The 16,240-nt window shown below is 53.3% G+C and overlaps 1 protein-coding gene across 14 annotated transcripts in view; it reads left to right on the forward strand.

Annotated features, from left to right (window-relative positions):
* The window catches only part of KCNT1 (potassium sodium-activated channel subfamily T member 1), a 77,350-nt gene that overhangs the window by 21,629 nt on the left and 39,481 nt on the right, over positions 1-16,240 (forward strand). For 2 of the 14 annotated variants that reach the window (XM_048325488.1, XM_048325491.1), the window contains exon 1: positions 14,356-14,757. The exons of 8 other annotated variants lie outside the window; for them this stretch is intronic. In XM_048325488.1, the coding sequence (XP_048181445.1) occupies positions 14,609-14,757 (149 nt within the window). In that variant the 5' untranslated portion in view covers positions 14,356-14,608. Of the gene's footprint in view, positions 1-14,355; positions 14,758-16,240 lie in introns of those variants that run through there. 4 more of the 14 variants (XM_048325497.1, XM_048325493.1, XM_048325492.1 and 1 more) reach the window with 4 other exon arrangements.

Genomic DNA, 16,240 nt, shown 5'->3' on the forward strand with positions numbered 1-16,240 from the left:
TGCATCTTGCTCGCACTCTCCCCATCCTGATGCCCTGGTTTTTTCCCTGCAGCAGTTGTGTGGGTGTGTAACATGATGCACAAGTAGCCACGGCCGCAGCCTGCGAGGGTTCAGAGCTGGGCCAGGCCGTGGGCGCAGCCGGAGGGAAGGGAGGAAGGAAGGAGGGATGGTGGGGAGGGATAACAGCACACGCTGCCGGGGGCGGCGGGCTCGGGAGGTCAGCGGGTAGCGTAGGGTGAAACAGCCAGGAATTAACTGGGAGAGGCGACTGACTGAAGAGTGGTGAGGGGAGGGACACAGCCAGGTGTCCCTCAGTGAAGCCGAGAGCTTCAATCACATCTTCCCCCTGTGGTGTTGCTGCTTTGATGAGCTGAAGTCTTGCCTGATGTGAGCTGAGAAACACTGAGGGTTGGGTTTGTAGCTGCCTGTGTTGGTGCAGAAATACCCTGGTTTTGCTCAGTGGAGCTGGGCTCTGCTGAGGTGCTGGCCGTGCCGCCGTGCCACCGTGGCCTTGTGTGCACGGCATGCTCTGGTGGGCTGGAGTCGGAGCTCCCTGGCTCCCTGGCACCGGGGCTGCTGCCAGCTGCAGGATGAGGAGCAGGGCTGGGATTCTTCCCTCGGGAATCTTCTGCCACCCCGAGAGCGGTCTGTGTCCCCGGACAGGGTGTTGGGTGTTGCACGAAGTGCTGGAGAAGAGCACAGGTGCTCTCTGTGCTCAGTGCAAACCTCCTGCTGCTGCTGGGGGTGTCCATCTCCGGCACAAACTGCTCCCTCCCCCGTGTGGCATCGCTCCCCTGACCCACCTGGGGTGTCTGAGTCTGTCCCTCGCTCTCTGCCCGCTGCCGTGGCTTTGCTGAGCAGGATTTCACGTCTCTGCGGTCACCAGTTCCTTTGTCACAGATGATTTTGCGGCCTCTCTGCCATCTCACTGTGGCGGGGCCCTCTGGAGGCCGGCGCACACATCACTCCTGTCCTTCTCTGCAAATCCAGGCAAATTGGCGCTTTCTTATTCTCTCCAGGACCCTCTCTTGTCACCTGGCATTGAGCTTTTGGTTGCAGCTTTACTTTAAGCTGGCTGCTGGGGAGTGTTTGTCTCTGAGGCGCTGGACACGCTGTCTGTGGGGTGTGGGGGAGCGAGGAGTGGGTCTGTCCATGTCTCCTGTCTGGGCAACCACCCATGGCCACTCTGCTGAGGCTGGAAACTGGGATCCTCCTACCCAGCGAGGGTCCTGAGGAAGGTGCTGCCATCCTCCCCTCTGCATGCCCGCAAACTCTTGGAGTTAAACATGGATCTGCAGGTTGTATCTCCCCCTTCCTCGCGTGCTGTTTCTCCTCTTTTCCTGGTCCTGTTTTCTCCTCTGTTCCCTGGTCCTGGTTTGCAGAGGGCTGTGGCGAGTTCCTCGCTCCAGGATGGGGTTTGTCGCTCTCCTGGACGGCTGGGAATGGACACGGGTACTGTGTGCTCTCAACCTCTGCTACAACTGCAGGACTCTTTAAAAGGTTTCATTGTAAGGCGAGGCAAACCCCAGCACACCCGCAGATTGACCCGTGGCTGGGATCTGCGGGGCTTTGTCAGGTTTGGGTGCGGATTTCTTTGCGCGGTGATCCCTCCCTGCTCCGCACGCTGCCGGCCGTGGCTCCCACGGGAGCTTCCCCGGCTCCTTCCCACTCCCAGCCCGTCGGGCTGGTGCTTCCCCCGTCCCGGAGCGCTGGGGCTCGGGAGGAGCCGTGGGGGAGTGCGGCGGGGAGGCTGCGGCTGTGTTTGGATTAGAGACTCTGCCGCGCTTCCTGCAGCCCACGCAGCCTCCGGAGCAGCCGAGTGTGGCTCTGCAAATTTAGCAGCTCCTTCAGGCAGGGAGCTCTCGCTTTCTGGGCTGTGGGCAGAGCCATCGAGCTGCTCTGCGTGCCTCATTCCCGATGTGCCGCGGGTGACTATTAGCAAAGTCATTACTTTCCTTGAGCTTTGCTGCAACGACTTTCTGACTGCAGGCAGATTTGTTTGGGAACTGGACTTCCCAAATGCCCTGCATGCTGCTCCCAGCCCTCTGTGAGCCCCGGCCCCGGGTCAGTGCCCCTGTGACTCCAGCACCCGCTGCTGGGGTGTCACGGAGCAGTCGGAGCATGAAGCTCACGGTGGCTCCGTGGCAGGTATGTATCACCTCCCTGGTGGCAGGAGCTGTCAAGAAAAAGGTCTCCTCTGCCTAGGAGAGAGGAATATTTCTGGGGAGCAGGTGGTGAAGATGTTCAGCAAATGTCAGCTTGAGACCTTGCCATGCTGTGGGCAGGAGTGACATTGCTGAGGAATGTGTTATCCTGTCAGAAAGCAGCAAAAATTCCCCTGGTGAAATGTTTACGAGCGAGGCAGGGCTTTGCCAAAAGTGGGCGTTTTTCACCACGGAGCCTCGCGGAGCGTGAGCTCCTTGGAGCAGTGGGAATCCTGCTCTAGCTCACATCACTCTCACCGACAGGACGAGCATCTGGCTGAGCCGCTCTGCCTTAGTTCTGAACGCCTCAATCGCTCCCCAGAGCAATTTCGTTTGACAGTGGCCTTTTCACTGCATGCGGTGTGTTGGTTTGTAGGTGAGCAAAAAGCAGCTTAAACAGAAGGGAGTCCTGCAGATGGGTGCTAAATACAGCTTTCCAAAGCTAAAGCACTGCCTAAAACTCCTTTCAGACAAGCTCTGCCTGTGGTTGCATTGCAGAGGCGGGCAGGAACTCGTTTGCCCAGTGTCCAGTATCAATGTGTGAAGTGCATAATTGCATCTGGGCTGAGAGCTCCATATGGGAGTATTGTTTGAAAATTTCTAATTTAATAAAATGGGTGGTAATTGGCTCTTAGAAGAGAGTTTAATTGGAATAATTGGCATGGACACTTGAGTGCTAATTTAGTTTGGTGTTTCTGATGCACAGTCACGGTGTTTGCTCAAGGACAGAAATGGGGATTTGGTGGCGCCTGTATTTCTCAGCAGGAAGTTGCAGCTGGGCTCTGGAAGGGCATTTTTTGGAGGAAGCTGTCCAGTTACTGTTCTTCAAGTTGCATTTTGGAGATGGATTTGCTCCATTACAGTTTGATGCAGTTATACCCACGCTGCTGAGAGTGAAGGCCTCCTCTTGACACTTCAGTTCCCACTTCAGATGGCCTGAGATTGGTCTTTGTACTCATCTGGAGCAGCTCCAGCTCCTTGGCACAGGGACATTCCTGTCCTGAGGTGCTCACACCGACGTGTGCAGGAATGTGCTCACTCATGAGCCAGCACACAAGGAAGGCGAGTTCCTGTTCTCTATCCAGCCTTTCATCCCTGCTTCTCTGAAGTCCCTCAAGACCCATCAGTTCCAGGTCAGTAAATCAGCACCATGAGGTTTTTCCATGTGGAAAAAGACTTCACAGTCTCATTCCAGCATGGAGATGTCTCAAGTTGTCATCTCAGAGCTGTTGTTCAGGGATTGCCATGAGCTGGAGGCTCTGCTGCAGGAGCTCCTGCTCTGTGGGGTCACTGGGAGTGTGAGGTAGTGACACAAAAGCCATTACAGCTCCCCAGCCTCTTCCAGAGCTGTCATTTAACAATTTTTTCCTTTTCATCTTCCTCCAAAATGCTTTTAAAGCTCAGTATTGTCACTTTGTTTGGATTTTTCCCACACAGTAACTGCACTTAGAACTGCCCAGTGCTGATGGGGAGATTTATTGCCGGCAGCTATTGTGCGAAAATTGAGAGGAAAAACAATTTCTAGGCAGCTCCTGTTACGGCCTCTAATGGGAAATATTTCTTTCGCGCTAAGAACTCGTAAATGGTTTTAGTGCTGGATGCTGTGCTCTGTGCCTCAGAAATGTTGAGCCTTCCAGGGTTCAGCAGCATGAATGTTTCTGGTTGCAGACATGTGCTGACCTCACTGCGCACGCACCAGGGCTGGATTCCTTCCCAGCGGTGTGAGTTAAAAAAAAAACAAACCCAAAAGAAACTCTGACAAAGAGCAAAGCCTGGATCTCAGATCCCAGGGAGTAAGAGAGGGGAGTGAGGATCGGGATTTTAGCAGCAGGGAGGAGGCAGAGAAGGGATGTTCCTCTCTGTAGCAGGGAATTGTGAGAGGCTGAGAAGAGAGGCACGGCTGGATGAGTCCCGTGCCCTTTCCCAGCGCGGTGTTTGGATGTGCTGGCGGAATTCCCTGTTCCCTTTCAAAGGAGGATGATTCACGGGAGGCACAGTGAGGGCTCCTGTTCCAGTGTGCGTTAGTGAGCACAGGAGAGCACCAAGATCCACTTTGGGACCTGATGGCTGCTTTTCCTGAGAAACTTTGGAGAGCTGGAACAATTATCCCAACTTTTAAGGCCTTTTTTCCCTCCTAAGCCTTTTTTGCTCTGTTTCCCACTAGCAGATTTTAGGGAGAGAGAGGAGTACAGCTGAACATGCTGGTGAAGATATTAATCATGATATAATTTAATTTTAATTCCATTAGACACCTTTAGTGATCAGGGAGTTTCTCACTTGATTTAATGGACTCTTTTCCAGATGATGAAGCTGCAAGATCTGGAACTTGTTATAAATGTCTGTTTATTAAACCATCTTTTGTCCTAAAATCCTTTGCCTGACCAGGATGGATATAAATGGAGAGGATGATGTTTGCAGTGCAGTCTTTAAGGAGATGCTGTGTAAAAAATTGCAGCCTTCTCTTGTTCATTTTTTTGTGTCTTTATGTGAGAGATGAGAACAGGCCAAGGCTTTTTTTTTTTTTTGCTGTGCTTTTTACTGTAAATGTACGAGGCAGCCAAGATCTGTGAAACAGCGTTTGCTGTCACACCAGCTCCTGGAGTGGATATTCCCTTTCCAACAGATGATTTGGTCATAGCAGCTGAACCAAAAGCTGATAAGCAGAAAAGGGCAATGGTGGGTAATAATTTAAAATGCTTTCCTGTGGCTTTAGCTCACCTTTGGCTCCTGCCTGGGTTTGACAGGCGGCACTGCAGCTCTTGAAGCTGTGGGGCACCTCTGGGGGGAATTTCAGGGAGTTTTGTGCAAAACTTCCTGGAGCCTCTTTCCTCAGGGACGCAGTTTCACACATCATTGCCTTTTCCTTTCAACGCCTCGGGGCTGACCCCTGCTTTTGGCTGGATGTGGAAAGAGAGAGACCCTGTTCTGTCCCATCCACGACAGCACCTGTGCCACTTGAGCACTGCAGTCACCTGGGGGCAGGTGACTCTGGCACCTCACCTGGCTGCAGGGCCTCCCGGCTCACAGCAGAACCCTCAGCTACAGTGGGATGTTGATGGGTAAGCAAATTTTTCCTCATTGAAGTTAAAATAAGAAACGTTCTCGGAGATCAATGGTCTGGTACAACCCCCTGTTCTAGTCCTTCCCACACAGCCTGATGAGGCTGTCACAGGCTCCGTGGAGTTCATGCCTCATTTCTGCAGCACATTGTGAGTTCCTCTTTATAGGGACTTGCCATTTTCTCTGTCTTATATAATGTCTTACAAAAAGAATGCTGAGAGAAATGAAAAATGGATGGGAAATGGTACCTGGCATCATCCAGCAACCCCAGGGAGGGAAGAAAATGTTTTTACCATGAGACATAATTACCAGAGCTGATGGAGAGCCCCAAAGCCAAGATTTCTTCTTTGAATGTCAATCATTTTTCTTGGATTTTTTTAGGAGTTTTAAGGAAGTTTTTAGATGCTAAAATTCTCCACATTTTCCAGCAGAAAACCCTTAGCACCATTTAATAAGCAGACACTGCTCTGCATTACATTACGATTTCAATACTTTAAAAGCAAAAAGCTGCTGCGAGAACGTCATGCAAGAAAAAAAGGCTTGGAATCCTTTAAAGCTGCAGAGTGGGAATCACTTTGGCATTTTGCAAGTCCCTGTGAAATTGCCTCCTGGTGAGCTCTGCCAGGCAGCTGGGAGGTGTTTGCAGCAGCGAGGGAGCCGCCTGTGCCCCCGGAATGCCGCGGTGCCGTCTCCACCCGGAGCATCGCCGGCTCCTGGAGGCACTTTGCTGCTGGGCAGGAACCCAAATTCCAGCAGGGTTCGCGAGAGGTGCGTGGGGAGCACGAGGCACCTCTCCAGCTCTGGGTGCCTGTCACATCCCCTGGGAGAAGCTGGGGTGAATCCCGGGGGGGCAGGGTGTCCCCTGGAGCTGGGGGTGATGGAAAGGTGCCACAGGAGCTGTGGCTGCTGCCTGTCCTGCCCTTGGCCACTGGCTGAGGATGCCCAGAGCATCCCTGTCCTTTCTGCAGGTCTCGGTTCTTGCAGAAGGAGGACACCAAGGGGGAAATCCCGGCCTCGAAGGCACCCGCAAGGCTCAGGCCCTCGGAGAGGCTGGAGGGACATTAAGGAATGGCCACGGTAATTCTGCCACACGACGTGGGTTTACTGCTCCTGCTGCCCCACAGCTCGGGCACGGGGCCTCTCCTGCGCTGCTCCTCTTTCAGGCATCGCCAGCGGTACCCGGGGGCGTTTCCAGGGTGTTTTCAGATCCCCGGTGGGAAAGCGCTGCACAAATGCTAAAGCCATAAACATTTATGGCGCAAAGATCATTCCTGCCGGCAGGCAGCAAACAGCAGCTGCTGGCGGAGGGGGGCGGGGGGGGCGGGACTTTGAGCCCCCCCAGCTCCTCCTGGCCGGGTTTGGGTGCTGCCCCGCCACCTCCTCTGCGCATCTCCGCCTTCCCTCCCCGCTGCGCCCGCATCGCTCCGCTCCCCGCGGGGCTGACTCATGCTCGGGGCGCGCTGCCCAGCGCTGCCGGCCCCGCTGCGGGAGCGCCCGGCGCTGCTCCCATTACATTTTGGGCAGCAGAGTGTGACCCCGTTATGTACTCACCTGGAAAAGTGACTTGGCCGCGCCTCATTACTGTGCTCTGCCTGCAGACTTTTCATGCTTCCCTTGCAGATATATATTTAGATTTTACCCGAGGGCTTTTAATTTCCTCGCTGGCTTGAGCAGCTGCGGCAGGTACACACTTACCTTCCCCTTTTCCTCCGGCCATTTTCACCGGCTTTGGTAAGAAGTAGGAAGAGATTGGGAGTCACTGAAAAGCTTCAGGGTCTCACTGCGCTGCCTGTGAGCGTGTCAGATGCACCGGGAATGGGAACCGTGGCGGCGGCACCGTGCCTTTGTAGGGATATTTGCTCAGCCGCTGCTCGGGCGTGCTCTATTTCTCCTTCTCCCTGCTGAGCAGTCCCGAGTCACCACACTGGGTTTGCAGCTTTCATGTTCGTCGCTGATGAGCCACACTTAGAGAGGTAAAAAGGGCTTTGCAAAGGCTGCGATGACAGTTCTGGGATTCAGCGCGAGGCTCCTGCGCCGCAGTTACGTAAGGGCTGCTCCGACTCCCGGCTACCTGGGGAGTCACCTGGGGAAGGGGACCTGCCCTCCCTGCTCCCGGCTGGCCAAGAGGGGTTTTGTTTGGGAGTCCCCTCCATCCATCTGCAGCGAGCAGGGCACGGCTGTTGGGCACCAGCTGAGCCCCCGGCAGTGGGAGCAGCCTCGTGGCTCTGGGTGAGAGTGAGATGCAGGCCACCGATCCTATTACTGGGCAGTTTCTGAAGTCCTGGGTCCTCTCTTTGAAACCCTAACATTTGGAAGTTGTTAATATTTGAAACGTTAATGCAGAGAACGCAGGGAAGAGGAGAGAAATCAAAGGCTCTTCTGGTATCAGCCTGTCCCCCTCCGGGCTCACAGCCTGCCTGCAAGCTCTCTATGTGTTTTCTTACTTTACATAATTTTTCCATCTCTCTCCATCAGCCCAGCTCTTCAAAGGCTTCCTTCTGTTTCCAGCTCTCTTGCTGCTGCTAAATATGCTCTCCTCTGTGCTTTCCAAAGTGTTCCTTCTTCCCCGAAACTCCGCTGCTCCAGTTTATTAGAGGAGCCTCCCAAACTGCCGAGGAGTCACTGGGCGATGCAGGAGCTGCTGCCTGGTGCTGTGTGGTTGAGCTGCCTGGTTCAGCTGCCAAGGCTAAACAGGGAAGGTGAGGGAATACAGCACAGGCAGCGAATTTATGCCTGTGTCGTGCAAATCTCCCTGGTGTCTGCTGTGGCCCCGCTTGGCCAAAGGTTTCTGCAGCCGCGTGATGGTGTCAGTGAATATCAGTGTTTGTGAATATCGGTGTTCCCCTGCTCCAGGCTCTCTCCTGGTGGGTTTCTTTGGTTTGCCACGATGCCAAGGACCCTCCAGAAGAGCAGTGGGGATGGAGCAGCTCCCCAGGCCCACCGTGGTGGGAGCTGACCCCACAGAGATCCTCGGAGGTCCAAAGGTGGACGTGGCTGTAGCTGAGACCCCGGATTGGAGAGAGGGAATTTGGTACCACTGGGATTTTGGCAGTAACGCTCAGCCCAGCTGCTGTCCCCGCCAGATGCTGTGATGACAGAAATCCCTGCAGTTTGTGAACTTTTCCTGAAATGCTTTTAATGGCAGTTTAATAATAACACTTAGTGCTCGGTACAGAGCTTCTCACCCCTGGAACCGAAACGCTTTAGTGAGGAGGGTAAGGACCATTATCCCCCGTGCTCGCAGGGGGGAATGGCTGCTTTTATTTGTGACACTAATTATAACAAGTGGAATTAATCAACTTTTCATATGAATGGTGTTGCTTTTTAAAGACGAATGTCAGAAAGGAGTCCTAGAGACAAAGGAGAGCTCGCAGTGGTGTAGATCTGTCTGATGGCTTCTCAGGGAACTCGTCAGAGCCTGTGGTGCAGAGGCATTAACCCTGCCAAGGCAGAGCGAGGAGGGAACAGAAACCAGGGAAAGGTGAGGCAAGACAGTTCCCAGTGTGGGTTTATTGGTGTCCTGGCTCCTGCTGAGTGGGTGTTTCTGAGAGCTGCGGCTGCCCCAGCCCTGTCGTGTGTTCTTCCCTCTGCCCTTCCCCTCCACAGCTGCTCAAAGCCCCGTTGCTTGGGAATATTCTCCCAGCTCCTGAGTCTGCTCTGGTTCTTAGTGCCCTCTGTGTAGCGTGTGGAGAAATTCTATTGAAATAATTACTCTAGTAATCAATCAGTTTCTTAGCAGGAGGACTCAAAGGGGCCATAACCTCTTCCTGTGAAGTCACCGAGTTTTGGGCTTTTTTCCCTCCTCCCTGTCCTGCTTTACATCCCCCCCCCCGGTGCATCCTGGCCCTCTCCAGCCTGCAGGGAGAAGGGCAGGTTCTTGTGCTGAGCCCAGGGAAGTGGAGGCTTGTTTTGGCTGGGGCCTCGTGGTGTGACAGTAATGGCCAGTGAGTAACCGAGCCCTGTGAAGGAAGGAGGTCCCTGAGATGCTTTCTGTGTGCTGCCCTGCTGCTCACAGCCATTACTGGATGGATTCACCTCCAAGGAAGCTGAAATCCCTGGAAATCCTCCCGTTACCTTTGGCACTCAGCTGCTGAGGGCCTCTGCTCGCAGGGAGGGGGGAGGCAGGACCCACCACCGTGGGCTGCAGCGGGCACCGGAGCTCCAAGGCAGGACACGTTTGCAAAGTGCTTTGAATTGCAAAGTGCAGCCGGGGCCTCCCCTGGCCCTGCCCTGCCTTGGAGCAGCTCCAACCCCACGGGATCAGCGTCTCTCCCACGGGGACCAGCCCCTGGATAGCCCCAGCTCAGCTGGATGCAGCTCTCTGGGAGTGGCAGGTAGCAGTCATCCTCCGCCCCAGCTTCCCTCAGGAAGGATTCGATCCTCTGTGTGTTCTAAATTTCATCTTTGACAGAGACCTGCTGGCTCTCCCAGCAGGGCTGAGCTCCTGCTGCCATGCCAGGGGCCATGGGCCAGGGAGGACCTCCCTCTCCAGGCTAATGGAAAGAAAATGGAGAGAAGTTTTTTTAATTGACTCGGGATCAATAGATAAAGTATTTCCTAAGCACTTTTATTAATAAATACATACATCCTTGCTGCTCAGGGAGGGTTCCCAGGCATCTCCTGTAAATTCTAATACCTGCAAGCTGAATTAATCAATGTATGGGTATTGTATGTTTGACTGTAAAAGGAACTGAGGCTCTTTGGGTTCATCTCTCTCACTAACTGTAATTCCAGAAGCTGATGGATAGTCAAAAATCCTGGCAGAAGGGCCTGTTTTGTTAGGAAAAGGGTTCCTTGGGGCAGTCTGGAGCAGGGTGTGCTGCTCAGGGGAGCAGGTGAGGGGATCCTGGGTGCCTCAGAGGGCTCTGAGGGTGTCCGTGCACCACATCCCTGAGCGTGGGAGCAGCACTGGCCCTGCACAGGGATGGAAAGGCCAAGTTCTACACAAAGAGGATAAAGCACCAACATTTTTTCTCTTTTTTTTTTCCTCTCTGGCAAGCTTATTATTTTCACTGAGACAAATGTCAGAGGAAAAAACATTCTGGTGAGGAAGCAGAAGCTCCTTTTCCTGTGATTTTAACTTCCCATTGGGATAGAGGATGATCAGTAAACAGAGAAAAAAATCAAATCTTTAGATTTTCAGAAACATGGACATTTCCAGGCAGTTCTGCTGCAGAGGGATGTTCCAGCTGGTGTTTTTTGTGGCTTGGCTGCGGGATGCTCGGTGGGGTGGGGGTGAGGAGTGGTTTTTGCAGGGCTCTGCCTGAGCCTTGGCAACCTCCAAACATTGGCAGCTTTTGCAAAGCAATTTTGCAGAGTGCCTGGTGACAATGTAGGGCATTCCCTGGCGACTCCGGGGCAGAACCGGTGCGTGTGCACTCGGTGCAAAACAAGAAGCTGTGCCAGGGAGCTTTGTGCATTTATCTGGGTGTCAGTGGCCCTCTGGAGTTTATTGAGCTGATAATGTCATGCTGTGACATTTGCTGGGGTCTCGAAACGCAGGAGGTGTTTGTGGCACTAATAAATTACGTGGGATCTTGTTTTTCCTTGGTGTTACTCAATAAAGGGAGGTCAGGGTTCCCTGCAAAGGCACAGGAGCACACAGGGCTGCAGAGAAAGGTGATTTTCCTCGAGCTGCTTGCCAAGCGTGTCCAGGGGTTCCTGGAAGGATGATGATGAGCATTAATGGCTTTTCAGCTTGGAGGCCCTGGAGTTACCACATTGTTTGTACAAACACAGCCCCTCTCAGAGCAGCAGCTCTGATAGCGTCTCCCGTGAGGTTCTGACGTGCTCGTGGGCACAAGCTCTTCTTCCAAAGTGCGTTTTCCTGCCCAGGTTACTTTTTGTGGGTTTGGAGCGATCTTTGCAGAGCTAATGCCTTTCAAGATTTTTAAGTACATTAACCCAGCTTTCCTTAAAGAGGCTTTGGAAACACCCTTGGGTTGTATCTCAGCAGAGCAGCTTTGTTTGCCAGAAAATGGGGAAAACTCAGCCCCTTCCTGCTTCATCAACTACTTCTAATGGACAGGGTGATGCTTTATCATTAATAAGTGAGTAAAAGGAGTTTTGGCAGTCGGGACTGAAAGCAACCTGGATAAAAGGGAGACTATTTAACAGTGCAGTTGCTGTGGATTCAGTTAAGAGCAATGAAGAATCTGCTTCTTTCTTAATCATGTTTTCTGAAATATTATTACCCCTGCAACTGCTGCTCAGCAATTCCCAGCCATCCCTCCAGCCCCCGGCACAGCAGTGGTCTCTGCATAATGTAGATGCTGAAATGAGAAATCAGCACTTTGTAATGGGCTCTCAAACTAAAATTAAACATCGATTTCCTGGCTTGCAGTCAGATGGTTGGCATTCAGCTGGCCCGGAAAGTGTTTCTGGACCAGAGGAATTCTTCTTCGGGCTTTGATGTTACCAAGGTTGTGTTTCATTGGTTTTGCCTTCCTGGATTCCCTCGGAGGACGTGCTGTACAAACAAGGTGCTCCATGTGTAGCTCGCTGCTGTGCCCCTGGAGCAGGAGTGCAGAGGAGGTGTCCCTGCAGGGCTGGCTCGGGTGACAGAGCCACAGCTCTTTCTAGGAACAGGCTGTTTCCCAGCCAGAGGGAGTGTCCTGGCTGTACTGGATGTACTGGGCTGCCTTTGCTCTGAGTTCCTGCTCTACTCCTCCTTCGACTGCTCTTTTCGACACAGCAGCGCTCGGTGCCTGTCGGGGCTGGGAGGGGAGAGGCTGCTGGGCTCTGGGTGAAGTGGGGAACACGTTGTGTTGCTGAGAGGGGAATATTTTCCTGACAGAAGCGCAGCAAAGGAGCTGCTCCGGCAGCTCAGGGCAGGGCTGAGCACTCTGAGTCACTCTGTGGGATCAGCCGGGCTCACAGATTTCTGCTCAGGCAACCCAGAAGGGGGATGGTTGCCCAGACCCGCAGCCCTGGCTGCAGCTTCTCGTGACCCAGTGTCAGATCATTCCCCTCTCCCTGGTTTTTCTTGGTTTGTGTTTAAGTGCCTGACAGAAAAGGCGACTTCATGGAGAGGCTTCCGTGGGCAGGATCTGAGTTCCTCAAGGGGCTCTTTGATGTGCTTTTTGTCACCTTCTGTACAGCACAAGTATGACAGCAGCATTGATATTTTCTGTTAAAATTCCCCAGGTCTTTCCCTAATCCCTCTTCTGTTCATGCTGCTGAGTGAGGGCACTAGTGCTGAGATGAATAGCTTAAGCATAAGCCCCTTTTCACATCTGATCTCAACCCTAAACTTAATGTTCTTCTGCAATTAGGAATACAATAGAATGTAGAATCCATCCAGAAAGAGACACCTGAATGCCCCATCCCCGTGGCTGGGGGGTCCAGGAGGATTTATCAGGGCACACTCCAACCCAGAGGGCTGACAGATTATATTTGGTGTTTGAGAACAACCCCCTGAAGTAAAGAGATGTGGAGCAGCAAGTTGAAGAGTCTGAATCAAACCATGAAGCAGAAAGGAATGACTTGGGTGGAAAATGAAGGTATTGAGCTAATGAATCATTTTGAGGCAAAACAAGAAATTAAATGTACGCTGAAAGCTGGCACATTAAGGGAAGGGCTGCGGGTTTTTATCCGTTTTGCATTTCAAAATACCGAAACAAAGTATGTCAGATGGTGAAATCCCATTAAGAAATAATGCTGTGAGCAGGGAAACTGGGATTTGGTTAACAGGAAATGGGGACTTTGCTTCTCCTCCCAGAGCAGCCAGGGACTGCCCTTGTGCCTTGGGGGAAGTGATGGTTGGGTACCGATCTCTGGGGGAAGAGCAGAGGGCAGAGCTCAGCGTGCCTGACAGCTCCTGGTAGCACAGGGGAAGCAAAGGGCTGGCCTTTTCTTGCCAGCTTTTGGCACAGGACGGTGGTTCTGGGTGCTCTGACAGCCGGGCAGGGAGATGGAAGGTATGGTTAGGGCATGGAGCTGTGCCAAAGGGAATTGTGTCAGCTTTTCATTCTGAAAGGAAAGCACTTTGGATCCCAGAATTCCCATTCCAGGGCAGCTCCTGCCTTCCTCTCACAGCAGCCTTCTCACAGCTGCAGGTCCCAGGCTCTGGGAAGACCCTTCCTGTCAACGCGTTGACTTTTTGTACAAAAACCTTTAAAGAAATCCTGTGGTGGGGCCTGATTATTTGCATTGGTTCAGGGCACGACGTGGTGACCCTCAGCGAATTTATTCTTTATTTCCAGCCTGCAGAGGGGCTGAGCCGTGGGGCAGCGCTGGCGTGGTGTGTTGGCACGACTCGGGGTGGGGTTGGCACGACTTGGGATGGGGTTGGCACGACTTGGGGTGGGGTTGGCATGCTGGGGGTGACGTGGCAGGGGCTGGGTGACGTTGCCACGCCGTGGTGCTGCCGTGACACTGCTGTCCGTGGTGCTGAGCCCTGTGCCCCACCCGGGCTGTGGCACCTTCAAGATGCTCTTTGTTGCTGGCTGCCACCAAACACAAGCAGGAGCGGCTCTGGACTGGTGGCATTCCCAAAAGAGGCCGGGATACACGACCCTTTCCCCCTGTCCTTTCCAATCCCACCTGTGCACTCAGGTGTTACCTCCAGCTCAGCTCTCCCCTGGCCACGGTGAATTCCCTTTTCTGTTGGGTATCTTGAGAAATCGATGCCAAGAGTGTTGGAGGAGCAGCAGCTTCTGCTGTCACCTGAAGAGGGGAATGCGGGTCCCTCTGGGACAGGTAACGTGCACCTGCCGGGCCGGGTGAGCAGGAACTGAGCCCTGCTGGCCACTCTGGGGGAACAGCAGGGAGTTCCCCTCGGCTCGCTGCACAGCGGGTGCGTTTAGGAGGGGACCGAGCCCTGCTGCTTTGTGTCTGAGGGAGCCAAACCCGCTGAGTCTGTTCCCTGGCACGCAGTCCGCACGCTGCTCTGTACACAGAGGAATAAGATAAAATAGCTTCCTCCTCCTCATGTTGCTGCCGAAAAACAGAGATGGGGAAAAAAATAATCCTTCAGCCCCTGCCCTGCCTGTGGTGATAAAAGCAGTGCAATCCTTTTTTTGACAGAGTCAGGCAAGGCGATTTCATTCTTTAGCAAACAAAGCCCCTTTCAGAGATTTCTGCATTGTGGACATTTTCTCAATCGTTTTGCACCAAATTTGTTGCAGCAGCAAGGCCGGGGAGTTTGCCTTGACTCCCCTCACTACCAAAATAAATGTACAGGGCAGGATTGTTCCACTGAGCAGCCGTGACTGGGGAGAGGGAAGAAGGAAGGAGATGGTACGTGCCGACAGCTCTAAACTGATTGCGGTGAGGATTGCTATGTATGAGAGAGTTCAGGGGGGAAAGAGGAGGAAGTCACAGAGGCAGCCAAGGCTCGCAGGATGGCAAGAGCCAAGCTGAAGAATTCCCCTTCAGAGAGCAATTCCCATGTCAAAACTGTCCCACCTGCGACGACAGAAGATGTCCATGGGGTGAGCCCCTTGTTACCGTCTCGGAGGATGGGATCCATGGGGAGTGATGTCGGACAAAGGTATTGCAGGACTGCAGTGGTGCGTGGGGAGGGTGGGTGGGGGAGGCAGCACCTTTTATCTTTTAAATGAGAGGCAAAGGATTAGTGCCTCCACGGGCTGGAGGGGTGGTGGATGAAATCCTTCGGATAGCTATGTTAAAGAGCCATGCCAGCTCCAAAGTTGTGTTATGAAATAGGGAGCTGGAGCAGAAGGAAACCAGTTCCTTTAAATTTTTTATAGGTGCTTCTTGATTTTTTTTTATATGCCCGAAGCATGTCTGAATGGCAGCCTGAGACCGTGGGGCTGCCACACACCGCTGTTAACTTGCACTGCACCTTCCCTGTGCAGTATAAAGCCCAAGCTTATTTACACTGCTAACGCCACGGTAACGCACTGTACACAAGCACCATGTTTGCATGGCAGGAGAGATGCTCGGTCCCCCATCTGAGCAATAATTTATTTGTAACTGCAATTAAAAAAAAAAAAAAAAAGCTGCCATAGGAAATGCTGCAGCCTTCCTGCAAGCACACAGCTGAGTGTACAGCGAGGAAGGAGCTGTTTTTCAGGAGGATGAGAATGCTTTGCGCTGCACTGGGATTTCAGTGATTCAGAAGAAGCCAGGTCCCCTAGTTACGATGAGGATGCCAATGGCACTAACTCAGTTCCTGTTCTGTTCGTTCCATTTTCTGTTTCGTCCTTTTCCACCATCCATCCATCCATCCATCCAGCCTTTCAGCCCATCCATGCTGCCTCACCTGTGACTGTGTACTGTATGTCTTCTAGGATGTAATCTGGTGCAAACGAGCACGGTAGGAAAGCTTCTGCTCAGGGGGAATTTTACTTGTTTGGCTTTAGACTGGAATGAATTAACGCCTCAGCTTCTGCCTCTTGGCGTATCTGGGGGGAGGGTGGCACTGGGCCAGGACCAGCAGCTGTCGTCCCCACCGGGGAAGCCGAGGAGGGAGGTGTGTGCTGGGGAGCACCGGCGTGGCCGCTGCCCATGCTGAGCTGGGCACATGCTTCAGTCTCCAGGTCTGGGAGGCAGAGTCCTGGCGCACTGGGGGAGCTGCGAGTGCGTGTCCCTGGTGTGCTGTGCCAGCGCTCCAGATGGCACCGGTGCTGGGGCTCTGGTGAGCAAACACTGGGGTCTGGTGTGGCGCTGCCTCTGACTTCGCCAGGCAAGGGCTTACGCGCGTGAAGGCTGAGAACGGGCATCGTGTGGGTGCAGTGGGACTAAATCCCTGGAGCTGGTGTGGTCTCAGCACGTTTTGACAATCTGGGTCTGCTCCCAGAGCTGGTCAGGCTGTTTATGCTCTGGTTTTGTGCCTTGCTTTCATTGCTTCAAAAAGACACCAAAGCTGGACCTGTCCTGGGGGTACCCGAATGCCTGAGGGCACATCCTGAGCACCACTGTGGGCAAAGCCTTTGGGGCAAGACCACTTCCTATCTGTGCTCTTCCAAGTCCTGGTGGTGTCCCCCTCAGGACAGGGTCAGTGGTCAAAG

Source organism: Corvus hawaiiensis, chromosome 21 (genome assembly GCF_020740725.1).
Source record: "Corvus hawaiiensis isolate bCorHaw1 chromosome 21, bCorHaw1.pri.cur, whole genome shotgun sequence".
Classification (NCBI taxonomy): Eukaryota; Metazoa; Chordata; class Aves; order Passeriformes; family Corvidae; genus Corvus; species Corvus hawaiiensis.